We start from the raw sequence: 27,592 nt of genomic DNA, 5'->3' as shown, positions 1-27,592 counted from the left end.
ATAATCCAGCCTTTGCTAACCAGCTGCCTTTCAGATGTTTTGGACGACAGCTTCCATCAGCCCCAACCAGCTCAACCATCATAGGTCAAAACAACCTATAAGGACAGATTGTGTGATTGTGTGATTGTGTGTGTGTGTGATATTACTGGACCTAACGGTCAGGGGTACCTTTAAGTGATTGGGAGTGGGTTTTGGGGGTGACAGTGGTGAAGAAGTAGACGATAGTTAAGCTGCCCTCAAAACACGTCCCTCTCCAAGGTGAATCCAGCCTCACCTGCAGTTTATGGAGCCCTACATGAAAACGGGTAAAAGGAGTGTTGTTGTTGAGCAGCTGGGAGTGCCCCCCCTCCAAATATGCAGGGGGTGGGCCGCCACTGGCTTGGTGGAATCAAAACTGCCAAGGCCTGCCTCTTCCCACCTCAAAATCCGTAGCAGTTCTGCAAACACGGGCCGATTTCAAGGACACTCATCTATGAAAATGGGGGGGGGTTAGTCTTGAGAGTCAACAGGCAGACACCAGTCACTTCTCTCTTCCATATTAAAGCAGTTCCTTTTCTTTTCTTAAGTCCCCATGAGTTGGTTGTTTTTAACACCCGAGGGAGGTCCCACCAACCAGCTACCTTCCACAAAACAGCAAGCACCACCGGGTGGGCGAGATGTCGCCATCCATTTCCCCACAGCTGTTCTCTCCTTACCACGCCACACGCTGCGGGAAAAAAGGGCCCTGGTTTCCAAAAAGAGAGAGGGCACAAACGAAACGAAACGGGATTCCGCCAGCCAGCCTCGGGATACAACGCACACACTCCCTTTCCACCCTAAAGTGTCCTAAGGAGAGCAGGGAAAAGGAGAGAGGGAATCGGGGAGCAGGGAGGAGCAGGCCCCTGAAAGCAAACCTCCGGATTTCTTGGCAAGTTGCCTGGCTCCTGCCTGCCGCCTCGGCGGCCAAAACCCTTGCGCCCCGCGTCGTCGAACCCCTCCCGGGGCTTCCTCACCGCACTGCCTTGTGCTTGCCGCCGCAGCAACCGCAGTGCTCGCCGCACGTGTGGCAGGCGTGGAGGGGCAGGTAGCAGCACATGCAGGGGACAACGAGGGAGAGGGTGACAAGGGCCATCCAGCGGATGCAGAAGTGCGGGTGCCCAGTGTCGCAGGAGCACGGGTCCGAGTACTCTCCTTCGGAGTCCGACATGCAGTGGTAGAGCATGCTCTCCGCACACCACATGCAGGTGAACTGGTAGACGCAGCGGCCGATGGGATCAGGGGCGTCCTGGCACTGCCCGCGCCCGTTCTCCTCGTGGTTAAAGACGTCCCGGCAGTAGACGCAGCGGGAGGGCACCGTGTCCTCCTCCACCCCCAGCGCCCCAGGGGGCGCCTGCTGCTGCTGCTCCTTCAGGGGCTTGTGCCGCGGTGGCGAGGGGGCGCCGTGGATGTGGCAGGACGGAGAGGCCTTGGGGTCCTTGAGCCGCCCTTCGGCCCCGGGGGGCAAGCAGTACTCTTTCTCCCGCGGAGACTTGCCGCCCCCGCTGCCTCCCTTCTCGAAGTGGACGCACATGTCGATTTTGTCCGGGTCCATCTGCCGCTTCTGAACCACTGCCCGGCGGTAGTCCTCGTAGCCTTTGGTTACCCAGAGGTCTTTGCAAGGGGTGATGCTCTCAAGCTCCTCTTCGTCGGGGAGCATCAGCTGCTGCAAGGCCTGGGGCTGCACCTGCCGCGGGGAAAGGGGGAAGAAAGGACACAGGGGTGGTCACCACACAGCCGAAGCAGGGCGGAGAAATACAGGCAAGTGTGACCACCAATAGCACTTAAAATGCAAAATCCCTAAAAAGCATATGGCTCTCAAACTGTTTTCCTCCAGGCCACACTTTCAGGATCAAAATTTGCGAGCACCACACCAATTTTTTTTATTAAGAATTACTTTGGGAAACACAAAATAAGCAAAAAAAAAAAAAGGAATTGGAACATACTTGCATATGTGGTGGGAGTGCGAAAAAATTAAAGAATTCTGGGACATCATTTATAATGAGTTTTAAAAAATGCTCACACTCCCACTCACTAAAAGACTGGAGCCATTCTTATTAGGAATCATGACAACAGAATTCAAGAAGAAGGTTAAAGCACTATCCATGTATGTCACAACTGCTGCCAGGATTCTAATTGCGAAAAATTGGAAAAGCGAAACCATCCCCTCAAAAATTGAATGGCAGACCAAATTGGTAGAATACCTAAAATTAGCAAGGATAACCAGGTTAGTGAGAGGAAACTCAATACAAGATGTTCGTAAAGAATGAATAGTAATCAAAGAATATCTCAAAGGTTACTGTGATAACAAAAGCTTTATGGCAGATATTGAATGAGTTTTGTAACATAAGGTAATGCTGGAGGAAAGTAGAATCAAAACAGAGAAAGCTATTTTCAGGAAACTGTGTAAAAAAACTAATCTCAAAATAGTACAACGGGTATAGTCGGAATGTTCTTTTTAAATTGTAAATAAAACCATCTACTATTTCTTTTTCTATTTTCTCTTTCTTCTTCTATATTCTTTTATATATTTATAATTTGTAATGTCTGAAATGTAATGTTTTATATTGTATGTATTTTAATATTTCTGTATAATAAAGGATGATTTTTTAAAAAAAAAAAATTAAGAAAACCACTCCTAGCAGTGCTTGATTTGTAACAGAAAACAACTGCTTTATAATATAGTCACGGGACATACAGAAAGTATAAAACAGTGCAGGTACCTAAGAACAGGAATAATACCCAACCATAATTATAAACAAGCCTCTTGCATACATACCTTAAGTATGTATACAAACTCAATGAGAAGTGTGAGCTTGCTTGCAATCTCATTTATTTTAGTTCTAACTTGAGGCAAGCAGACTCATCTCCTCGACAATGCAGAGAAGCCTCTCTCTTCTCTAATCTTTCATATCTGTCAGAGTTGAAAAGCCCTGCTCACAACAATATGCCGTGCAGAACTGTGGAATGCTCTGGGAAGATATATGCATATTCTGCAATTAAAAAATTTGTTTTGATACTATTCTATACTGCACTGCACTGAATTGTCTAAATGTTTCTTTTGATTGTCCTTGAATCAGAAAGTTTTTAATGGTGGTTGTTGTTGCTTCCCCTGTACAATCATACGTCCTTTCGGGTTGCGCTCCGTGCCGAACCCGGAAGTAATGGAATGGGATACTTCCGGGTTCAACGTGTGCACATGCAAGAGATACTAAATTGCGCTTTGCGCATGCGCAGAAGCGCCAAATCACAACCCGCATGTGCGCAGACGCGGGCTGCGAACGTGCATCCCGCACGGATCACATTCGCAATCCAAGCATCCACTGTGATCCTGTTGCAAGACACCCAAACCAGAGCGGCTGGGCCAGCCCAGTTAGATGTGCAGGGTATAAGAATCCTATATAATAATGTCCAAGCTGTCCCTGCGTCCAAGCTGTCCCGTGTGTCCCTGGGGTACTGCGCATGTGCCCCAGGGATACAGGGATTGGACAGCAGAGACTGCGCGCGCGCACTCTCCCCCCCCCTCTGCCTCCTCCAACCGCCGCTCCCGCCGGACACTGCCTCACTGCAGGGCACGTCAGGGAAGCGAGGGTGGAGGCCGGCGAAGGCCTCCTCACAACCCTCCCTGGCCCGTGAGAGGAGCGGCGGTTGGAGGTGGGGGGGGAGAGAGTGCACGCGTCCTTCCTGTCGGCGGCTGGGGGAGAGGAAGGAAGGAGGAGAAAGCGCTCCTCCGTTCCTGTCCCCCTGCCGCCGACAGCAAGGACAGGTCCCAGGGTTCGGAGAAGCGCTGCGCAAGCGCTTCTCCGAACCCTGGGAGGTCTCCTTGCTGTCGGCGGCTGCGGGAGAGGAACGGAGGAGGAGAAAGCAGCGCTTTCTCCTCCTCCGTTCCTGTCCCCCTGCCGCCGACAGCAAGGACAGGTCCCAGGGTTCGGAGAAGCGCTGCGCAAGCGCTTCTCCGAACCCTGGGAGGTCTCCTTGCTGTCGGCGGCTGCGGGAGAGGAACGGAGGAGGAGAAAGCAGCGCTTTCTCCTCCTCCGTTCCTGTCCCCCTGCCGCCGACAGCAATGACAGGTCCCAGGGTTCGGAGAAGCGCTGCGCAAGCGCTTCTCCGAACCCTGGGAGGTCTCCTTGCTGTCGGCGGCTGCGGGAGAGGAACGGAGGAGGAGAAAGCAGCGCTTTCTCCTCCTCCGTTCCTGTCCCCCTGCCGCCGACAGCAATGACAGGTCCCAGGGTTCGGAGAAGCGCTGCGCAAGCGCTTCTCCGAACCCTGGGAGGTCTCCTTGCTGTCGGCGGCTGCGGGAGAGGAACGGAGGAGGAGAAAGCAGCGCTTTCTCCTCCTCCGTTCCTGTCCCCCTGCCGCCGACAGCAATGACAGGTCCCAGGGTTCGGAGAAGCGCTGCGCAAGCGCTTCTCCGAACCCCAGAATTTTCTAGAGCCCGTTATTGAACGGGCTGAAATACACTAGTGAATGAATAATTACACAAATAAATAATTTGAAGAGGACTCCCCACAGCAGTAAGGACTCCTCGAAACAACCACATCCGATAACCCAGAAGCCCCCGAGACAACCTATTGAACCGTACCGGCCCGCTTGACGTTGCTCCCTGCGCCGTGCTGAAGGAGAACTCTTCGGAGACGGGGGACCGCAAGTAGCAGCTGGAGGAGGACTCGCTGGTCACGATGGTGATGGGTTTGGGCAGCATTTCCTTGCGGCTGTTCGACGAGGACTCGCTGTCCGTGTGGACCTAGAAAGAGAGAGAGAGAGTTGGCGGCTCTCTCTACACCAGGGGTGTCAAACTCAAATTCATCGGGGGCCGCATCAGAATTTTTGGTCACCCTCAAAGGGCCGGTTGTATCTATAGGAAAAATACCCTTTAAAAGGGGGGGTCAGGGGGGAAGAGGGGGGAGGACAAACCCAGCTTTAAAATGGACCACCTTTGACTCTCAATGCCCACGGGGTCTACTGGTGGCAGAAGTGGACTTGTGGGGGGAGGGAGGGAAGAAGGATGGAGTATATATATTATGTTTTGTTCCGTTTTGTCTATATTAAAATCAATAAAAACTATTTTTTAAAAAAGACTTTAAAGGCATGCACAGCAACATTACCTTTTTGTGCAGGGAGTGCGGGCGGGTGGCGGCGAGGCAGCAGGTTAGTGGTGGTGGCGGGGGCCTGATCCGGCCATAGGCCGAGTGGGGGAGGCGGCGATCTGGTGAGAGGCCGGCGGCGGCGGGAGGCCGCTAGCGCTGGAGGCGGGGCTTGATCCGGCCGTGGGCCAAGCGATGGAGGCGGCAGGAGGCCGCTAGCGACGGAGGCAGGGCCCGATCCGGCCATAGCCCGAGTGCCAGAGGCGGCGGGAGGCCGCTAGCGGCGGAGGCGGGGCCCGATCCGGCCGTAGGCCGAGCGATGGAGGCGGCGGGAGGCCGCTAGCGCTGGAGGCAGGGCTCGATCTGGCCGTAGGCCAGGCGCTGGAGGCGACGGGAGGCCGCTAGCGGTGGAGGAGGGGCCCGATCCGGCCGTAGGCCGAGCGCTGGAGGCGACGGGAGGCCGCTAGCGCTGGAGGCGGGGCCCGATCCGGCCATAGGCCGAGCGCTGGAGGCGGCGAGAGGCCGCTAGCGCTGGAGGCGGGGCCCGATCCGGCCATAGGCCGAGCGCTGGAGGCGGCAAGAGGCCGCTAGCGCTGGAGACGGGGCCCGATCCGGCCATAGGCCGAGCGTTGGAGGCGGCGAGAGGCCGCTAGCGCTGGAGGCGGGGCCCGATCCGGCCATAGGCCGAGCGCTGGAGGCGGCGAGAGGCCGCTAGCGCTGGAGGCGGGGCCCGATCCGGCCATAGGCTGAGCGTTGGAGGCGGCGAGAGGCCGCTAGCGCTGGAGGCGGGGCCCGATCCGGCCATAGGCTGAGCGTTGGAGGCGGCAAGAGGCCGCTAGCGCTGGAGGCGGGGCCCGATCCGGCCATAGGCTGAGCGTTGGAGGCGGCGAGAGGCCGCTAGCGCTGGAGGCGGGGCCCGATCCGGCCATGGGCCGAGCGCTGAAGGAGGCGGTAGGCCGCTAGCGGAGGCGGCGGGGCCCGATCCGGCCGTGGGCCGAGCGCTAGTGGCGGCAGCGGGGGTGAAGGCTGGCGGCCACGCGGGCCACATGACGAGGTCTGGCGGGCCGGATTTGGCCCGCGGGCCTTGGGTTTGACACCCGTGCTCTACACTATTCCTTGGTCCAGGCCACGGGTAGGCAACCAAAGCCTGGGGGCCGGTTGTGGCCCAATCGCCTTCTCAATCCGGCCCACAGATGGTCCAGGAATCACCATGTTTTTACATGAGTAGAATATGCCCTTTTATTTAAAATGCATCTCTGGGTTATTGGTGGGGCCTGCCTGGTGTTTTTACAGGAGTAGAATGTGTGCTTTCATTTTAAATGCATCTTTGGGTTATTTGTGAGGCATAGGAATCCGTCCATTTTTTCCCTTCAAAATATAGTCCGGCCCCCCACATGGTCTGAGGGACAGTGGACCGGCCCCGTGCTGAAAAAGTTTGCTGACCCCTGCTGAAAAAGTTTCCTCCTGGCTGCGTGGCCCACAGTGCCCCTACTGGCATGGAGGTGGCTTGCAGCCAAACTGCGGCTCAGGTTAGACGCCTGTTTCTGAACCCGTCGAGAGGCACGCAGGGTGTGCAAAAGTTCAGTTATTTATTTTAATCCGTTGCGTCACACTGCAACTTTGCGACACTCAAGGTGGGGTACATGGGTTCTCTTCCTCCCCATTTTATCGTCACGACAACCCTGTGAGGTAGGGCTGGGCTAAGAGAGAGAAGGTGTTTCATGGCTTTGTGTCCAAACTGCCCTACCTGGCATTAGAGTCAGCCCACTTGCCCCCCCCCTAAAAAAACCCCAGCTTTCCCAATTTTCATCCGGCAATGAACATACCCCTGCAAACCCTATGTTGATAATCATGAGGGAAAGAATCTTGATTTTGGAAAGCCAAACCAAAACATGCATTCTGGGATTTCCTAGGATGTTCATGAGATTATAAGAAGAGCTGTGCCGGATCAGGGCCATCTGGTGCAGGAGTCACCCCCTTGTGCAGATTTTGGGTTGCACCCAACTAAATTAGATTCAGAGTAGACCCAATGATACTAATGGAGCTAAGCTAGTCCTGCCCATTAATTCCAAAGGGCCTGACAAACGTTGGGACGCAACCCTTTAGTGTTTTTGGTGGAAGAGCTGCTGGGATAGTTCGGTTGGTAGAGCACGAGACCCTTAATCTCAGGGTCGTGGGTTCAAGCCCCACGTTGGGCGAAAGATCCCTGCATTGCATGGGGTTGGACTAGATGACCCTCAGGGTCCCTTCCAGCTCTACAATTCTGTGATTGTACGATTCCTGACAAGGGAGTAAGGTGCTCTGCAGACACACAGAAGCACCGCGGCCTGAAATGTCAGGAGACTGCTTACGGCAAGAGCTTTGTCTGTCCCGTCGGCGTCGTCCTGAGAGGAGGAGGTAGAGGAAGGCGAGAGGGAACCTGAGAAAATGAAAACAGAGGGGTAAAAGTTATGTCACAAAAAAAACCCCACCCCATTTTAAACAGCAAAGCTTCAGCTAGGCTGGAAACAGCACCGTACACTCTTCAGCAGCGTGGATAAAAATCAATGCTTTCTTTAAAATAAAATAAAGAATCAGATTTTTTTTAATTGGATTTTTTAAAATTTAAATTGGATTTTTAAAATGAAATGCTTTTGGAGGAAAAATATTTCTAAAGATACTTTTCTATTCAAGTTACATTATAGTCCAAAGGCTATTCATCAGGAAATAAGGATTTGTTTTAAATTTTTCATGTGTCCTAAAGCATGTGTGTTTTTTAATTGTTTAACATGGATACATATGCTATAATGTTATTGTGTTAGTTAAATAAATTGTTTAAATTGTTATTAAGGAAATTATTATTTTTCTCCTTCCACTAAGTAGAGCAGAAAAGCTTTCCAAATATAAACAGTTAACTGATTAAACTTCACAATAGTTTCATTATTCTTTGTCTTTCCAATAGTATAACCAAATTGGTAAGTTTTGATTTAACTGTAAAAACTACTCTGAAAATTTATTATTCCAAAATGAAAATTTCATCTGGTTGTAAAAATTAAGATTATACCAGCAATAATGAGTCTTTCTGTAAAAAACAAATTATTTAAATCAAATCCACCCTGCTCTTGAGCCCAGAAACCTCGCAGTCCGAATACAGAGAGAGCGTAAAATGTGGCACTGAATTCTCCAAGACAGAGTGCAAAGGCTTCTGGGATAAGTTCTAGGCATTATATGTCAGGCACTGGCCAGGCCGGAAACACTAACAATATAACTTAGCATTTATATATCGTTGTTTACATACATTGACACTCACAGTGATCCTTACAACCAACTTAAAAGGCAGACCACCATTACCCCTGTGATGTATGGATGCAGGGAGGAAGCTGAGATTGATAATAATGATAATGATTTTTTATTTCTACCCTGCCCATCTGGCTGGGTTTCTGCAGCCACTCTGGGCGGCTCCCAACAGAACACCAAAAACAGAATAAAACATCAAACATTAAAAACTTCCCTAAACAGGGCTGCCTTCAGATGTCTGCTAAAAGTCGGGTAGTTGTTTATTTCCTTGACATCTGACGAGAGGGCGCTCCTTCTCTAAGGCTGAGAGCTGGACCTCAGCGTCCGGGCTGGACGATGAGGGTGGAGATGCTCCTTCAGGTATACTGGGCCTTTGAGGCCATTTAGGGCTTTCAAGGTCAGCACCAACACTTTGAATTGTGCTTGGAAACGTACTGGGAGCCAATGTAGGTTTTTCAAGACCGGTGTTATGTGGTCTTGGAAGCCACTCCTAGTCACCAGTCTACCGTAGCTGCCGTATTCTGGATTAGTTGTAGTTTCCGGGTCACTTTCAAAGGTAGCCCTACGTAAAGCGCATTGCAGTAGTCCAAGCGGGAGATAACCAGAGCATGCACCACTCTGGCGAGACAGTCCGTGGGCAGGTAGGGGCTCAGCCTGCGTACCAGATGGAGCTGGCAGACAGCTGCCCTGGACACAGAATTTACCTGCGCCTCCATGGACAGCTGTGAGTCCAAAATGACTCCCAGGCTGCGCACCTGGTCCTTCAGGGGAACAGTTACCCCATTCAGGACCAGGGAGTCCTCCACACCCGCCCGCCTCCTGTCCCCCCCCCCAAACAGTACTTCTGTCTTGTCAGGATTCAATCTCAATCTGTTAGCCGCCGTCCATCCTCCAACCGCCTCCAGGCACTCACACAGGACCTTCACCGCCTTCACTACCGGTAGTTCTGATTTGAAAGAGAGGTAGAGCTGGGTATCATCCGCATACTGATGAACACCCAGCCCAAACCCCCTGATGATCTCTCCCAGCGGCTGCATGTAGATGTTGAAAAGCATGGGGTGAGCGCATAGTGCGAAAAACCTGACAAGCAACACTGATGCCACTGACTTTGCCATACACCATGCCCACCCCCCATGCTGCCCCCTCACCTTCAGCAATCTCCTCCAGGGCAGCTTGCACCCCCCTCTCGAAGGCCACGGCGTCTGCAGGGCTCTGGAAAGTGAGGCCAAACTTGTTGTCTCCGACTTTCCAGTGGTGGAAAATGGGGTTCACCTTGTTGTAGACGAGGTCCCTCTTCAGAGCACACTCCAAAATGGTCTGCCGTAGGGAAAGAAGGGGGTTGAGGGGAAACAGCCGCCACCCGAGGTCAAAGGCTGGGAGAGAGTGGAGAAAGGGCTGGATTCGCCCCAAGTCTGCATCTGCCTCGCCCCTTGAAGTGGGAGGCTGTGACCCTGTAAGCAAAAGCTCCTCTCCAAACAAAGATAGTAGCACCTCACACCCCGCAATTGCCATCGAAGGCCCTATTCCGTGTGCCACTTCTGCGGGAGGTTCTGAGGGCGGCGACACGACAACAGGCCTTTTCAGTGGTGGCACCCCACTTGCGGAATGCTCTCCCTGGGAAGGCTCACCTGGTGCCAGGTCTTTAGGGGACAAAAAAGCATCTAGTTTTTTGCCAGGCCTTTGGCTTTGAATCATGTGCAGCCCCTTTCAGTGGGTGGGATGTTTTCACAGAGCTACTATTTCCAGAGGGGTGTATGGGGTGTTAGAGGAAGAGTAGTACCTCTGGTGGGGGACATGTTGTGCTCCTTCTGGGGTACTTTGGCCCCCACCCTGCACTCAGCTCTCACCTGTGGCTCCTAGAAGCTTTCAACCGGCGACAGCGGTCACACCCTGGGAACATCTTCAACAGGCTGGCTAAACCAGGTGAGGGTAGTCAATGGGTCTCAATCCCTCAGTGACAGGTAGGTAGCCGTGTTGGTCTGACGTAGTCGAAACAAAATATTTTAAAAAATCCTTCCAGTAGCACCTTAGAGACCAACTAAGTTTGTCATAGGTATGAGCTTCCGTGTGCATGCACACTTCTTCAGATACACTGAAACAGAAGTCACCAGACCCTTATATATAGTCAGAGGTCGACAGGTTTACCACTCCTATCAGCCAATCACCCATTCCCACCACCCTTCTGAGTAAAACCCCTCCCCACCCTCCCACTATATATAAGGGTCTGGTGACTTCTGCTTCAGTGTATCTGAAGAAGCGTGCATGCACACGAAAGCTCATACCTATGACAAACTTACTTGGTCTCTAAGGTGCTACTGGAAGGAATTTATTTTTGTTTGTTTGTTTCAAATCCCTCAGGGAGTTAGGGACTTCCCTGCATGCACGGACAGATTCTGGCAGATTAAGTGGACGAGACCAGTAGTGGGCTCAACAGTCAAAAAGGAGGTTTCTGCACATCCTGTAGAGCAGGGGTCAGCAACCTGCGGCCCATGGGCCACAAGCAGCACACGGGGGTCGTTTAAACGGCCCACGAGCCGCCCCCGAACCGAGCCGCCCATTTGCCGAGTCCCTGCTCGCTGTGCTAAACCGGTGCAGCATGGAACAGGGACCCGCTTCTGCTGCGCTGGGAACCGCATCTGCATCTGCGCAGATGCCAGAAAACGCGTCTGTGCAGACACAGGCACCAAAAATCGCGTCTGTGCAGGTGCGATCCGGCCCACGAAGCAATCTCCATGGGAGTGAACCAGCCCAGGTGAGATAAACCTTGCCGACTCCTGCTGTAGAGGGAAGTGAGGGGCAGATGGGGCTCATCAACCTGGGAAGGGAGCCCATCTAAGAGAAGGAAAACTCCGATCCTAACCCTCTGCTGCCTTGCGGGATATCTTCGGGAGAAGAAAAGGCTAAGGCAGGCATCCCCAAACTGCGGCCCTCCAGATGTTTTGGCCTACAACTCCCATGATCCCTAGCTAACAGGACCAGTGGGCGGGGAAGATGGGAATTGTAGTCCAAAACCTCTGGAGGGAGGGCCGAAGTTTGGGGATGCCAGGGCTAAGGAGTAAACCCTACACAAATTCAGAGTGGAGTTCCTTAAGGTGGTTGGACGGCGTCTTGTACGCCTCCTTCCAGCAACTCCTGCAGCCAAGCTGGTGCCAAGTGTCTTGCTCTGCTTTCCTTTGGAACACCCGGCACAGTGGAAAGCGGGGTCATGCCAGTCCACCAGCCAGATGTCTCCCTGGACTCAGGCTCAGGGCACAACCCCTCTCGCTGGATTCCTTTAATGGAATGCCCATCGCATAGGGATGGCTAGAGCGTTCTGCCACCCCATCACCTGAACCAGAGCCTATCCGCAACCTTACAAGTTGTGACAATTTGGTACGCGGCAGGCGAAACCCAAATGGCACCAGCCAATCAGCCAAGTGGGGGAAATGCCTGCCGTACCCCTGTCCCAACAACACACGACACATGACGGCATAGCAAGGTGACGCGTGCAAGTCCTAAATATAGGGAGAGGTGGGCAGGTGTTCGGATGCACTGGCCCAAAAGAGGAAGCTTGGGGACACATGCATGGGCTTATATAGAGGTCCCTCAATAGAATTTAGCTGGTATCCCATTGGTCTAATTGCACCCAGCATCAAGGGACCTCCAATAGGGTGTTGTGGCCATCCAAACGTTCCCACCCACAACACACGGTTTGGTTGCCAGGTCGCACTGCAACACGTGCCCTCTTGTTAGGGAGGACACGATTTCCCCTCCTGCACGTCGCCAACCCCCTCTCTCCCCGGTGCCGAATAAAATCCCTGTCGATCTCACCGTTTGATCCCGGAGGCGCTCCCCGCTGATCAGGTACTGGCGATGCCGCCCTTCTTCTGGGCGCCGGACTTTGCAGATCATGACATGGCTCAGGCCGCCACCGCCCATGGGCACCCAACCCCCGCTTGAGTCGTCTCGGGTCATCACCACAGCCCGCACCCGAACCATGTAACTGGGGAAGGAAGAGGGCAAAGAGATGTCAGAATTGGGAAGAAACCACTCTGGAGACAAGGGGCTGTTTTGAAAACTATCTGACAAAACACGGCTCCAACAACAACACACTTGGCTGTGCCTTGATTAAATTCACAGATATAGAGGAAAGATCATTCAGTTCAATAACTCAATACAGGTTATGTCATAGTAAGAGAAGCATAGAAACTGCGAAGAGGTAGAGGGAAGTCAAAAGAAAACGAACAAGGGATTCAAACCGATATAGAGGAACAGAAAGAATGCGAAAAGTAGAAAAGTATAAATACGAAGGTAAATTCTTCCCAGGAATCTTATGTACAGATTATTTAAAGTACGGTTTGTAGTCCTGAAATGAGTTTGTATGTTGAAAAAATATTTGCATTTTTTTCTTTTTTGTGGTGTTTTTCTTTTTCTTTTTTTACTTGTTTTGATTATGGATTGTTGCTGTGGACTGTTTTTTATTGCTAAATTAATAAAGCATTTTTTAAAAGGGGGAAGGGCCCAATCGCTTTCTAAATCCGGCCCGCGGAAGGCCCAGGAATCAGCGTGTTTTTACATGAGTAGAATGTGTCCTTTTATTTAAAATGCATCTCTGGGTTATTTGTGGGGCCTGCCTGGTGTTTTTACATGAGCAGAATGTGTGTGGGTTTTTTTAAAAAAAAATGCATCTCTGGGTTACGGTATTTGTGGGGCATAATAATTTGTTCACTCCCCCCCCCCCCAAAAAATAATAATAGTCAGAGGACCGGCACCCTGCTGAAAAAGTTTGCTGACCCGTGTTTTAGATGATCCAAAATGCCTGAAGTAAACGGTTGCAACCGTGAGAACGGCCCTGTCAGAGTCATTCCCCCTCCAAGCTGCATGTCGGAGGAAACCTAAGGGTGAGAGTTTGGCAAGTGTGCTGAAGGCAAAGGCAGAATTCGAATTAGGCACCTCGTAGCTCAGCTTCTGCTCGGCCATTGTGGCTGATCCCCATGGCCAGAGATCAGGGATTGGGGATATTCTACGGCCCGGCTCAAATCCTCACCCCAGGTACAGTATATATTCTTGCACACCCTCCTTTTCACCTGTATTGTGGGTCTAACCACAACAACAAACACCCTGTAAGGAGCATTTATTCATTCCACAAAGCGGTGTACCGAAAGGAGCAAAACAACAACATTACTAGTAAAAGCAACTATTTCAAATGTTTAAAAAATAATAATTAAAACTGACGATAAGCTGCAACCCCGATGAAAACACACATCAACTTTCTACCTTGTCTGGATAGGCGGAAATATTTTTGAGCTGGCACCGAAAAGAGTGCGGTGGATGTGCCAGTCTGATCATAGAATCATAGGATTGTAGAGTTGGAAGGGACCTCGAGGGTCATCTAGTCCAACCCCCTGCAATGCAGGAATCTCAGCTAAAGCATCCATGACAGGTGGCCATCCAACATCTGCTTAAAAACCTCCAAGGAAAGAGAGTCCACAACCTCCCACCTTCCACTGTTTTGAACAGCTGTTACTGCCAGAAAGTCCTTCCTGATGCTTAGTCCTAATCTCCCTTCTTGTAACTTAAAGCCTATTGGTTCGAGTCCTACCCTCACAGGGCAGGAGAAAACAAGCTTGCTCCCTCTTCCATGCGACAGCCCTTCAGATATTGGAAGATGGCTCTCGTATCTCCTCTCAGCCTCCTCTTTTCCAGGCTAAACATACCCAGCTCCTTCAACCGTTCCTCATCAGGCTTGCATTACAAAACATCTGCTGTGGGCTGATGGGAGTTGGCATTCAAAACATTCAGAGGGCGCCAGGTTGGCAAAGGCTGGCGTAATAACTCCCTGGTGTCTCTGGTAGAGGTCTAAGCCATCATCTGCTTCCTGACCTACCTACCTACCTACCCCCCCCTCTCTCTTTTAACGTATCTGGAGAAGGCAGGGGTTGAACCCGAGACATTCTGCATGCCAAGCAGGTGTCCCGCTTGTGTCCTGGCCAAATGTTAGCAGAAGGCAGCTGGCTTTAGATGTGCCCCCTCCCCGTCACTGGAACAGCAGCCTCAGCTGCCGAGCATTATGCAAACTCTGATCTAATCTGATTCTTATGCCAAGCAGATGTTTTTCGGTACCTTGTTGGCAAAGTTAATCATTAAATTGCTTGTGGGTGGGGCAGGTTGGGGGTGGGGGGAGATCTCGCCTTGACTGGAAGGAAAAGGAGGTGGAGGGTGTTGGTTTCGATCATGTGCAAGGAGGCCTCTGGGTGCAGCAGCTGCGGAGCACACCCAGAGACGTCCTTGATGCGAGAGTGTAAGCAAAAGAATAAAAAAAATAGAAAAGGGAGAGATACGAGGGTGGGAAAGTAGTTGAACATGTTGTTGTAAACAAAATCTGCCCTTATTCCCTTATGGGGTACACAAGAGCCCTTACAGAGTCCTTTGTAGGTTCTCCATCGGTAGGAGAAAATAACAGAGGCCAACCAGAGAATATTGAGAAGCAAAGCAGCTAGTAAGCCTGATCTTTATTGAACTGTTGCAACAGGGTGCTCACTCACCACATGCAGGAGGGAGGACCACCCAGAACAAAGGTGTGCCTGCCCTTATATAGACATTTTGAAATTCCCTGCCCTGGAGCTCAAGACCGCCCCTCCATACATCATACATAAATCACAGAAGGGATGTAGCCCAAGACCACCCCCCAGATACATCATCACAGAAAAAGGCGGTCTACAACAGAAATTTGAATGTTGTTGTTTTTCCCGTCTGCCAGGTTATCTCATAATGCCTTATTGCCTTTCCTGGTTGTCTGGCCATTTCTTTAAGATGGTAATTACTCAGGCATCCCCAAACTTCGGCCCTCCAGATGTTTGGGACTACAATTCCCATCATCCCTGTTAGCTAGGGATCATGGGAGTTGTAGGCCAAAACATCTGGAGAGCCGCAGTTTGGGGATGCCTGGTAATTACTTAATTCCTGAGACAACGGGAAGGTTCCCTCACCCTCCCTCCTTGCAGAGAAACATTTGGTCAATTTGGGAGTCAAAATGGTTTCAGGACTGTCTTCCTGTACTGTTTCAGATACTGTATGTCAGGGGTGGCCAACTCCCAAGAGACTGCGATCTACTAACAGAGTTAAAAACTGGCAGTGATCTACCCCCTTTTGGGGTGTTCAGGACAAAGTTGTCTAGGGAGGAGGAAAGCCCTGCTTTTAGGGGTTCAGGTCAAAGGTGTTGAGATTTTTTTAGGAAGGAGGAAGGCCCATTTTTTAGGGGTTCAGGTCAGAGTTGTTGAGCTTTTTTGAGGCGGGAAGAAAGCCCTGTTTTTTTGGGGGGGTGAAGGGCTAAAAAGTTGAGCATTTTTAGGGGAGCCAAAGTTGTTGAGCATCTTTGGGCGAAGCCAGTGATTTACCAGTGATCTACCACAGACATCCAGTGATCTACCAGTAGATCACGGTCCACTTGTTGGACGTGCCTGCTGTATGTGATATATATATTTAGGTACATGTTTGCTTGGTAAATTTATGAACATTTATTATATATATATATATATATATATATATATATATATATATACACACACACACACACACACACACACACACACACACACACACATATACATATATGTATATATGTATATGACCTTAATTTTTATTTATTTATTTACAATGTGCAATAGCATAAATAAATGAGGCAGGCAGGCAAACCTTCAGACGACTGCTTATTCAGCATTCATTCTCATTTGCTTGCACAAGGCTTGCACGGTGGTTGAAATGTACACCTGCTCATGCCTGGAAGATGTGGGATTCAACACTTTGAACACGGGCGAAGATGTGTGTGCAGGTTTTAGTTTTGTTTTTTGCAAGAGTCTTTAAAAATGTGGCATTATAATTTATTAAATTTAATTGTCGCTTTTTTGCCACGGCAACTCAAAGCGACTTGCAATATTTTAAATGAACACATGCATATGTTAAACCCGGCATTTTTTTTTAAAAAAAAACCTAATCTAAAATAGAATTCTGTTTGTTAAAAAGTAGATTAAAACATCCCACTTGCAACAAAAGGCCACAGATAATTAAAAGCAAAAGTCCTGATGGAAAAAAGAAAAAGCTTTTTCCCGGCACCTAAAGATACGTAATTATTATTTTTTTACACTGACTTATTGATTGCTTTCTGCACCACCGTCTCACGGCAAAATAATTAAAAACTGTTCAAAACAAAGAAACAAACAAATAACATAGATGACAGGACTGAAGCCCTAAGAAGCAGATACTTGGGGTCAAGAACTGTTTATCCAGCTGTGAGGAAGCAAACATCTTCGGCTGCTTCCAGGAAGAGCAGGCAACAACAGGGATGGTATTCCACACGGCAGGGGCTGCCACACTAAAAGCCCTGCTCTGAGTTACTGAGTTCTTTGGGACTTGCCACAGAGACAGTGCTGCGGACCACAGATATCTGCTGGTTGATACAGGGTAATTTGGTCCCAAGCTGCACAGGGACTCACATGTTAGTAACAACATGTGCAGGATGTTATATGCCGGAGGCAGTTTGCTCCCCTGCAAGCAGCCTAAAAAACTGTGTTCTGCACCAGCTGAAACCTCCAGACAGACCCCAAGGGCAGCCCCACAGAGAGCGCATTGCAGTAATCCAGCCATGAGTGCCGTTCATATCTTGTTTGCCTATCCCCAGCTTATGTGGAGAACAGCACAGAATTTTGTAAAAGCACCATCTAGTCAGTGTCGAGGTACTGGCCTCCCTACAGTAGGGTGTGTCCTTTTGGGGCGGGGTCTTAAAATTTTTAAGGGTTTTTAAAAATATGCTTTGGAGTCTAAGGAATTCAAATCCGCCGTTCTTTTTTGTGACTGGGCAACATTTCGCTTGGAAAGTCTGCATCTGGGGAAGAAGCATATAAGCTGGTTTCGGAAAAGCAAAGCCTTTTAATTTTACCTTCTGCGAAATGCCAGGTAATGCTAAATAATGATAATATATAACAGAATGGCAAGTACTTGGCAAAGCTACAGGGAACCAGGCAGAGGGCCTTCTCGGTAGTGGCACCCGCCCTGTGGAACGCCCTCCCATCAGAGGTCAGAGAGATAAACAACTACCTGACATTTAGAAAATACCTAAAGGCAGCCCTGTTTAGGGAAGTTTTTAATCTGTGATTTAATCTGTGGCGGGGAAAGGGGGACCCGGCCAGATAGGCGGGGTATAAATAATAAAATAATAATAATAATAATAATAATAATAATAATAATAATATATTATTATTATTATGATCTCTGTGCAACTTTGCACATATTTTTGACTTACCAGGCAAAAGTAAATTGTATTCATTTCACCCAAAGATCTTTTGAATTCCCAAGTCACGTAACAACTTTTTAGCGCGCGCCCCACCCCCATTTTGGGAATTTGAAAGCTGAAAAATTCAACGTGCACTGCTGCCTACAGTCACACTACCAAATAAAGGAGGATACCACGCCCCCACCCAAAAAAATGGTGATTCTGCAAATCCAAGGAAGGAGACATGTGGCCCTCCAGATCTTGCTGGAATCCCAACTCCCAGGCAGCCCCAGGCAGCAGGACCAAAGGTCAATGATGGTGACCATATGTATGATGAAGATCCGCATTATTCATTGAAACAGTTAAAACGTTATTATTAAAAAACATCCCAGAAAATAACAATCAGCAGCGAGCTAAAGACCAGGTGAAAAGACCTACGAATCTGGGTGGGCTTGCGTAAACTGAATGTTTTTAGCAGGCAGGAAGAAAGTCTGCAGTGAAGACGCCTGCCTGGTGTCAATCAGCAGGGAGTTCCAAAGCATGTGTACTAAGAACAGATACACAAACAGGTATGCCAAGGCCCGTCCAACCCAGGTTGCCAACTTCTGGCGTGGCGGTGCTCTTGGGCAGCTCCCACTTGTCTCAAAGGATCCTGCTCGGAAGGGCTTCCTGGTGGTGGATCAGGCCCTAGATTAGGATGTTGCTTGGTTTGTATCTAGGGCTGGCGAAGCAGGCGGCATTTCCCAAAGCATCTACCTGCCGGCAACGCGATGGCACGGCGCCCAAGGATTCTGGTATTTGATTTCTCCACGGCACCCTGCAAGCCCCTCGGGGTGCTGGCTTCATCTCGGCTGCTCTGCAGCGCCACCCCTGCAGGTGGCTGGACAGAAACGCTGCAGCTTCCAGGCCTGTAGTGAACGGATGACACAAGGAGCCACCGGCATGCTCTTTAAAAAGCTGCTGCCTCTGGCCTAGTCCCTTAGCAAAAGGATTAAAGTGTGTCTCCGTCAGCCCAAATGCCTGGTCCTCTGCTTGTTAACACTCGCCCCCCCCCCCTTGGGCCACCTTCAAAACGTTCTACCTGCTTCTGCACAACACAACCTGAGTCTCAGAGCCCAGAGAAAAACTGCTTCCCAATTAGATATTCAACCAAGCCAGGGCCATTTTGACATCCTCCTTGGCTCACGGATGACGACAACGAAACACTGGAGACAGCACACTGGGGTAAAACATCTATGGCTTGCGTCAGCTCCCCAGGAATGTCTGGCTGACCACTGCCGGGAGCAGAACACTTGGGCTGATGGTGTTTGGTCTGACTTCGCAAGGCCATTTCTAACAACCTTTCAACCAATTTAAGCCTGGTGTACGGCTTCCGCAACAGGATGTTCGTGGATCAAGAAGCATCCAGTCATAAGAGGCTAGTCCTCAGGAATGTCGCGGGGTGGCTACGCACAGCAGTGTTCCTAAACCAGCCTCCATCCTGGGCTTAAAACACGACAGCAAAGCATGCAGTCAGAAACGGCTGCGTTCAGATTTATTCCACGGCGGAAAAGTCAGCCGCTGTGCAGAAGTGGCCCTCACCTGTTTGGGAGGCCGAGAATAAATATTTCTCTTAATATTTCTCTTATTTCTCTACGAACCCAAGGATCTGTTGCATGTCAGCTTCCCAGCAATGGAGACGGGGCTAGCAGGAGCTGCTCTGAGATGCAGGTTGATCAGACACCAGACAGCAAGCACGGCAGATCCCTGGTGCTATTGCCGTGCACCTGACTCAAGACCAGTTTCGGAGCGATTCTGCACCAGCCTACAAATCAGTTCCAAAATGGGGCTGGCAGGTTCCACCGCCCACCCCTAAAAAGCCCTAACCTGCCACCGTCACGCGAATCAAAACCTAGAGCCCACCCATGGATGAATTACCCAAATTTTAGTCGGTCAAAGACAGCCACGTACCACCCAAACCTCGACAGAAATGCCCTTTTCAAAATACTGAAGGAAACGGGAGAGAGAGAGAGAGAAAATGTACAGTTTGATAAACAGAAGAAAACTGCTTGCCATTAGAAGGAAAGGCCAGCTTAAGGCGGCGGGGGGGGGGGGCTTTTCCATTACAGGAATGCTTTCGAATGGACATACAGCCTCAGTAACCACATATGTGTGGCTTTCAATTTACAGGTCCCTTCCCTCAAATAATCAGCTGAAGTTGCCCCTTTTTAACACTAAACACACACTCCATGTTCACTACACAAAATAGTTGCCAAAGCTTGCAGTGTGGGCAAAGGCCATCTGGTCAGGTGCCTTGCAAGGGCTTCTCCATCCCTAAGCCCTCTTCTTTTTGCCAGGGGTTTTTGAATTAATTTCTGATTTCTCTTACTGTATTTATTTTTATTTTTTTAAAGGCAAGGTGCCTCCTCACACACGGCTGTCTCCCCTCACAGTTTCCTCTTTCTGACATCCCCCCCCCCCCGGCTCATCACAACCCGTGAAACAATTTTCTTGCACAGATTTGAAATTCTCCCTCTTCTTCCCCCTCCCACTAATTTCTGTGCACTAAAGTATATCTAGCCACATTTTAAAAGGGGTGCCACATATTCTCTCTCTCTCTCTCTCTCTCTCTCTCTCTCATGAAAAGAACAGCCCAGCTTACTGGAAGAGGAAGCTTGCATGTATGGTAAACAGATTTAAAATACACCCCTGCACAGGTCACGAAGCCTGCTGCATGCAGCGCTACCAAGGAACAATGCATTAAGAAGCAGAACGCGAAGGAGGGACGAGGAGGCAACTTGCCGCCTTCCTTCTGCTTCAGTGTAGCGGCAGCAAGAGGGGCAGGAGCGGAGGGGTGTAGCAGGCTGAAAGGCCTTGGCTCGCAAGTTCTCCCTGGGAAGAACAGGGTGCGGCCTCTACAGCAAAAGAGTAGCGGCTTCTGCTGGGCGCTGAGCATCTTAGTTCTCAGAGGTTGGGGTTGTCGTTTTTTTAAATTAAGAAACAAGGTGCTAGTCCTCATGGGCTCTCTTGACAAAGATGTCTAAAAGGAAAGGAAGTTTAGCGAGGCTGGTTTCTGTCAAAGAATGACCCAAAATGCAAAAAAAGGCATATGGTTTGCATATTTTTACGGCACAGGGTAAACAGGGAGGAGTACGGAGGCTTTTGAGAGCTTTGAAGGGGGGGGGGAGATGATGTACCTTCCACAAACACATGACCTAAACCACTCATCGCATTTGACCCACCGCAAGATATTTGTCATTGCCCCACAATTCCCCCCCTCCAAAAAGATCTGTTGACCTTCCAGTTCCAGATAATAATATAACCAATGTATTCCAGCTCCAAGATTAGGGATGTCACTGCACACTGACTCCAATATATTTTTGGGTGGGGAATGGCTCCATGGGTCCGTGTTTCAGGGAATCCAAACCCGAACACCCCTGAAACCGGAGCAGCCAAGGCAGTTGTGTGTGTGTGTTTTTTGGGGGGGAGGCAATTTCGACTAGATCAATCCTTCATGCTCAAACCTTTATATATTTCTGAAACGTCACAGGACGTTCCAGGAACCGGTTTTTGTGCCGGAGTCAATTTTAGGGAGCAAAGGTACACGAGACACCCGAGACATTTTTGCGATTTAAAAACCAATACCCAACAGCCTTCTGATTTAGCCGCCTTGAGGTGGAGAGGCTGGGTTGTACCTATGCAATGCCGTACAGTTTTGAGCATCATGGCTGCCTCTAAAGAAGGCCAACAACTGTAGCTTAGTGAGCATCCCTTGTGCTAAGATAAAATAAAACAAATCTCTCTCTCTCGCGCACACAATTGCAGTCCTAGAGGGAAGAGACTGACTAGGAAACCCACAAGGGGTGTATATACACCGCACTGAGCTGCAAACCCAGGATTCACAAGCCATTGTTTTCGTTGGTGCTGTGTACAACGCCGCCCTACCCAGTTGAACTGCGGACCAGCAGACTCCGTGACGGGCCGTCGTCACCTGCCCCTTTCTTGGGGAGCCCACAAACTGTTGCTACATCAAGCACCTCACCCACAACCCCTCTGGAGATGACATCTCTGTGGCTCAGTCATCCTCAAAGAGAATTAGGCAAATTTGGGGAAGATAGGGCTAAACCACAGAGCCTAGGGCTTGCCGATCAGAAGGTCGGCGGTTCAAATCCCTGCGACGGGGGTGAGCTCCCATTGCTCGGTCCCAGCTCCTGCCCACCTAGCCGTTCGAAAGCACGCCAAAGTGCAAGTAGATAAATAGGTACTGCTCTGGTGGGAAGGTAAACGGCGTTTCCGTGCGCTGCTCTGGTTCACCAGAAGCGACTTAGTCATGCTGGCCACATGACCTGGAAGCTGTCTGCGGACAAACGCCGGCTCCCTTGGCCTATAGAGCGAGATAAGCGCCACAACCCCGGAGTCGTCCGCGACTGGACCTAACGGTCAGGGGTTCCTTTACTTTTACCTTGGGCTATCGATGGCTACTAGCCACAATGGCTTAAGAACCGCAGAATTGTAGAGTTGGAAGGGGTCACAAGTGTCATCTAGTCCAACCCCCTGCAATGTGGGAACCTTTTGCCCAACATGGGGGCTCAAACCCACGACCCTGAGTTCCACCAACTGAGTCGGAGGCAGCGATGCTTCCAAATACCAGTGGCTGGAAACCGCCCGGGGGGGGAGTGTTTTTGCGCTCTAAACCCACTTGTGGGTTTCCCCACAGGCAATAGGTTGGCCACTGTGAGAACAGGATGCCAGACTGGTGAGGCCACTGGGGTGAGGCCTGACCCCCCCCCCACTGGGCTCTTCCTATGTTCTTAGGTTCGCCCGACCTCAGAGCTGAGAAGCGGGTGGGATGTCCTTGCCACAAGGGCTTCCGCAGGGTTCTAGTCCTCATGTTGCATTTTGGGGGCATTCAGAAAAGTCATGCAGGAATCCTTTGCCCAACGTGGGGCTCAAACCCATGACCCTGAGATTAAGAGTCCCTCACCAACTGACCTACCCCGCTGCCCTGCCACTAACTTTGGACCGGACGTGACTATGTGGGACTCTTTGTGCTTTGAGCCAGTGTAGCTCTTAAGACCTGGTGCTGGAGACAGATCGCAGGGCCTGCGCCATCATGTCTAGCTCATGGGCAGGGCCGGATTTAGGTTTGATGAAGGTAATGGGGCCTTTTATATGTCCACCTGTCCTTTGTCAACAACAAATGGTCGCTTTTGTGTGTGTGTTGAATATATGCTATATGGTAATTTATGGACCTAATAGGTATCTAAAACCAGTGATATTTTAGGGAGCAGGCTAGCAGGCAGGTCCCATGACTTACATCATAGGTAAAGGGACCCCTGACCATTAGGTCCAGTCGTGACCGACTCTGGGGTTGCGCGCTCATCTCGCATTATTGGCCGAGGGAGCCGGCGTACAGCTTCCAGGTCATGTGGCCAGCATGACAAAGCCGCTTCTGGCGAACCAGAGCAGCACATGGAAACGCCGTTTACCTTCCCGCTGTAGTGGTTCCTATTTATCTACTTGCATTTTGATGTGCTTTCGAACTGCTAGGTTGGCAGGAGCTGGGACCGAGCAACGGGAGCTCATCCCGTCGCAGGGATTCGAACCGCCGACCTTCTGATCAGCAAGCCCTAGGCTCTGTGGTTTAACCCACAGCGCCACCTGGGTCCCTTACATCATAGGAGCCTACAAAACACAAAACACTGTTGCTGTATGTAGGTTTTATTTTATGTGTTTTTTTATCTTATATTTTGGAAATATACCTCCAGGGTTTTTTCCTTTAAATTTTTTGTGGCCCCCAAGAGAGTGGGGCCCTAAGCTATACAGTGGTACCTCGGGTTACAGGCGCTTTAGGTTACAGATGTTTCAGGTTACAGACTCTGCTAACCCAGAAATAGTACCTCGGGTTAAAAACTTTGCTTCAGGGTGAGAACAGAAATCACGCTCTGGTAGCGCGGAGGCAGCCGGAGGCCCCATGAGCTAAAGTGGTACCTCAGGTTAAGAACAGTTTCAGGTTAAGAACGGACCTACAGAACGGATTAAGTTCTTAACCTGAGGTACCACTGTAGCTTGTTTAGATTATACATAAATCCGGCACTGAGCTCATGGTAACAGGATGGAGGACTGCACCAGATAGACCTGTGGTCTGGATCCCGCAGGCTCTCTTTTTAAGGGCCTGCTCCAGAGTATGGTTTCCTCTGCTCCCAGGTAACCAGCCTCCGGATACTGCCCGACAACAATTTCCCAGTGGAGAGGGATGATGGGAGTTGTAGTCCCGCAACATTTTAAAAGCACCAGGTTGGCAACCATTGGATTAGACTCTTAAGAAGCTAAAATGAGCCTTGCTGAATGAGGCCAGTGGCCCTTATAGTCCAGCGTCCTCACAGCGGCCAGATGCCCCAACGGGAAGCCCGACAGGAAGACCTGAGTGCGAGAGCATCCTCCCCACTTGCAAAATGTGTGCAGAGGAAGGCAACCCAGGTGATCAAGGGTCCAGAAGCCAAGGCTGATGAGGAACGGTTGAAGGAGCTGGGTATGCTGAGCTTGGGGGAAAAGGAGACTGAGAGGAGACAGGATAGCCGCCTTCAAACATCTCAAGGGCTGTCAATATGGAAGAGGGAGCGAGCTTGCATGCTCCTGCCCTTTAGGGTAGGAACCAAAACAACGGCTTCAAGTTGCAAGAAAGGAGATTCTGACTAAAACACCGGGAAGAATTTTCTAACACTAAGAGCTGTTAAGACGGTGGAACAGACTCCCACAAGAGGTTGTGGACTCTCCTTCCTTGGAGGTTTTTAAGCAGAGGTTGGATGGCCATCTGTCATGGATGCCTTAGCTGATATTCCTACATTGCAGAGGGTTGGACTAGATGACCCTTGGGGCCCTTCCAACCCCATTATTTGATGATTCCCAGCATCTGGGATTCAGAGGCATACTTCAGAGGCATACTGCCTCTGATGCTGGAAGGAGGACACAGTGATCGTGGCAAGTAGCCTAATCCTCTTTTAAAGCCATCCAGGCTTCTTGCTTTAATCCAAGGAACCGAACCTGGTGCCCTCCAGCTCAGCTAGTAGAGCATGAGACTCTGAATCTGAGGGTCATGGGTTTGAGCCCCACATTGGGGCTGCATTGCAGGGGGTTGGACTACTCTACAAGTCTATGATTCAATGAAGTAGTTGGGTTTCAGTTGCCATCGGCCCCAGGTAACACGGTCCATTGTCAGAGACAATGGAAATTAAAAGTCGAGCCATAGTGGGAGGCTCCCTGCCCATGCGCCAATCTCTAACTTATTCCATGGCTCCCCGACAACATTTGCAGGCTTACGAGGTGTTTTCTTGACCACAAGGAAGACGAGTCCCCAGTGGGCTTCAATCATCAAAGAACTAGGCCCGCAAGGAAGTTCACGGATGTAAATCTCAAACTGCACCTCTTGTTAAAAGGAAAGGGGGGGGGAGAGAGGAGGGCAGCATTTTCGTAAAGACAATGCCGGGTTTCAAAGCACCTTTCTCCCCACCAGAGGAGAGGCTTTTAAAAGGAGGGTTTACGTGCCCTGCAAATTAGAACTCATTTTATCCTGCGTCACTGCGGCTGCGATCGCTTTACCATCGTACCCATTTCACAGGTAGGGAAAAGGCAGGGTTGCTGCCTGACGGAAACAAACCTTTGCTGATTAATGGATTAAACTCATGCAATCAATGAATGGAAGCTGCGTGAACCTGCATGCAAATAAAACAGATCAGGTTTTTGGTGGGTTTTTTTAAGGCATGTGCTGCTTTTAGATAAGCCATGTTCTTTCCATGTCTCTGCAGGCACCATCTTAGAACAGGCATTCCCTCTTGCGTGAGTCAGAGAAAACGGGCTTTATGTTCCCTCCATGTTTTTCTTATGCCATCCATGTTGTATCGAACTGCATGTATTCAGTTTTCTGTGTTTGTTTTGTTGTTTTTTTTAAAAAAAAACTATTATGAGGCCCAATTAAATCAGGAACATTTTTTTTAAATGAATCAAATAATTTTAATTGTTTCCCCCCCTCCAACCAATGGTTCAACCAAATGTTGCACAGTTCAAGGAGGTGCAAAGGAAGGACCCGCCAAGGTTATGCAATGAGTCAGCATTGCAAAAAGCTAAGGTCATGTCTACATTGCAAACACAGAGTCAGTTCTGTACCATAATAACCATCATGGCTCCCCTGCAAAGAATCTTGGGAATCTGGGAACGATCAGTCGGCAAAGGTGCCGGGAATTCTAAGACACCCCTAGGCCCAATCACACAGAATGGCAGAATGTCCCTTGCGGCAAAAGATCGACCCGGAATCCAGTTTAAAGTCAGTTGTGTAGATTTCCTCCAAGAATCCTCAGGCACCAACACAAGCTCTTCCCAAAACTAGACAATGACACCAGGACTCAAGACTGAATTCGCCTCCAGTTCCTGACCTGACTCCGACCATTACGCCATATTCCACCCCTGCGTTCAAAACCGACTCTCGAGAAACCTTCCATCCTAGTAACCTCATTGCTCTTAACATTTCTTGCAGGGAGAAAGAAATACAAAACCTTTTTTTTTTTTGCAAAATGCTACACTGCAAGAGAAAGCCCCTTCTCATCCTTTGCCGGAGCAAAACCCACCAACTTTTTATTGTAGGGGACAAAGATGCTGGAAATTTGGGCACAGAAAGAGAGATGAGTGAGAAAGCAACACCTTGATTCTTCCCTTCCACACTCCATAGTGTGTTTCCGCCTTTAATGGCACAAAGAGGAGTTTGCGTTGTAAGTTGGGGGGGGGGAGAGATAAGAAAGGTGAAGTGAATAAATAAATAACCCAGGATCCATTTAGGAAAATCCCCCACCCACCCAAACTCCCCCCACTTCTATCATTAAGAATCTGTAGCAGAGCCCAGCTGTCCAAGATAAGGGAAGAGATTTATTTTCTATCAAAAAATTTTTTTGGGGGGGGGTGTCATTGCAACAAAAGTCAAAGACAGGAATATCATATAATATAATGTATATACTGTATACATCTCTCTCTCTCTCTCTCTCTCTCTCTCTCTCTCTCTCTCTCTCTCTCTCTCTCACACACACACACACACACACACACACACACACACAGTGTTTTCAACATACAGGTGACATCACAATGCGTTGCCATGGAAAACAACATTAAGTATTACAAGATCAAAGATGTTGAGGCAAAGTGGAGAGATGTATTCCTTGGTTTTTTATGTGGCAAGGGGAAGAAATGAAGAAAAACAGAGGAATTGACTATTTATTTGTGTGTTTTTCTTAACTGACTTTTTTTTAAAAAAAACCCTGAAACATACACAATCCCCTTTTCACGAAAAATGCACAAAACCAGTGCAATTTCCCCATTTTCCAGCGCAACGTATACCCCCTTCTTTCCCACAATGTTCTAATAGCCCCCCCCCACTTTTTCCAAAAGGAAGGTGGGGGAAAATGTGAATATATTCCATACAAAGTTTTGTGGGGTTTTAAAAAAAGAAATCCTAAACACGTCCAGTTGGCATAAAGACAAATTCAGAGAAAACGACACCATTATTATGAAAGTGGGTAGGGGGGAGAAGAATAAAATATTAAATGCTCTCCTCTCACCCCAACACACAAATACACACAGCATGCCATGAAATAAATCTGATGCAAACACATACCTCTCCGGCCTTGGCATAAGCAAAAGATTTATTGTAGTGGGGGGTAGAAAATAAATCCTAATCTATTCTCCCCCTCCCCTGCAGCCACGAATTAACACGAACATCCTGCAGCCCCCTCTGTATGAATCAAATCCTCCCCCCCCCATTTATAACCATATATTTGAAGGAAAATATATGCATACGGCTAATTTCCTTTTACGACAAATAAACAGATTTCTACCACCCCCTCCCTCCACCAGGCAAGGAAGGTTATACAGTTCACATTTCAAATACATACTTCCAGTTTCAAACCTTATTGCAGAACTGCAGTCTGTTGTTGGTGCATATATTGAA

General features: G+C 49.5%; 1 protein-coding gene across 2 annotated transcripts; it reads right to left on the bottom strand.

The window, feature by feature from the left end:
- Window positions 1-162: 162 nt before the first annotated feature.
- On the bottom strand, window positions 163-27,592 carry SPRED3 (sprouty related EVH1 domain containing 3). 2 transcript variants are annotated; one of them, XM_060275540.1, is made up of 6 exons: window positions 27,537-27,592; window positions 12,186-12,357; window positions 9,524-9,692; window positions 7,451-7,518; window positions 4,598-4,759; window positions 163-1,702 (listed from the first exon to the last, which is right to left on the bottom strand). In XM_060275540.1, the coding sequence occupies exons 2-6, from the start codon at window positions 12,351-12,353 to the stop codon at window positions 989-991; spliced, it is 1,281 nt and encodes a 426-aa protein (XP_060131523.1). In that variant the 5' UTR covers window positions 12,354-12,357; window positions 27,537-27,592; the 3' UTR covers window positions 163-988. The 2 variants fall into 2 exon arrangements, with proteins under 2 accessions (XP_060131523.1, XP_060131524.1); XM_060275541.1 differs by lacking the exon at window positions 27,537-27,592 and having other exon boundaries at window positions 12,186-12,445.

This window comes from Zootoca vivipara, chromosome 6, assembly GCF_963506605.1.
Source record: "Zootoca vivipara chromosome 6, rZooViv1.1, whole genome shotgun sequence".
Lineage (NCBI taxonomy): Eukaryota > Metazoa > Chordata > Lepidosauria > Squamata > Lacertidae > Zootoca > Zootoca vivipara.
The sequence above is the reverse complement of the archived record's forward strand: the minus strand, read 5'-3'. Positions and strand labels throughout refer to the sequence as shown.

Coding starts and splice junctions, on each gene's coding strand:
- SPRED3 (XM_060275540.1), bottom strand. CDS start 12,353: ATGGTTCGGGTGCGGGCTGTGGTGATGACCCGAGACGACTCAAGCGGG. Junction 4,760..7,450: donor GGACAGACAAAGCTCTTGCC/GTAAGCAGTCTC, acceptor CTCTCTTTCTAG/GTCCACACGGACAGCGAGTC. Junction 1,703..4,597: donor GAGCAACGTCAAGCGGGCCG/GTACGGTTCAAT, acceptor TCCCCGCGGCAG/GTGCAGCCCCAGGCCTTGCA.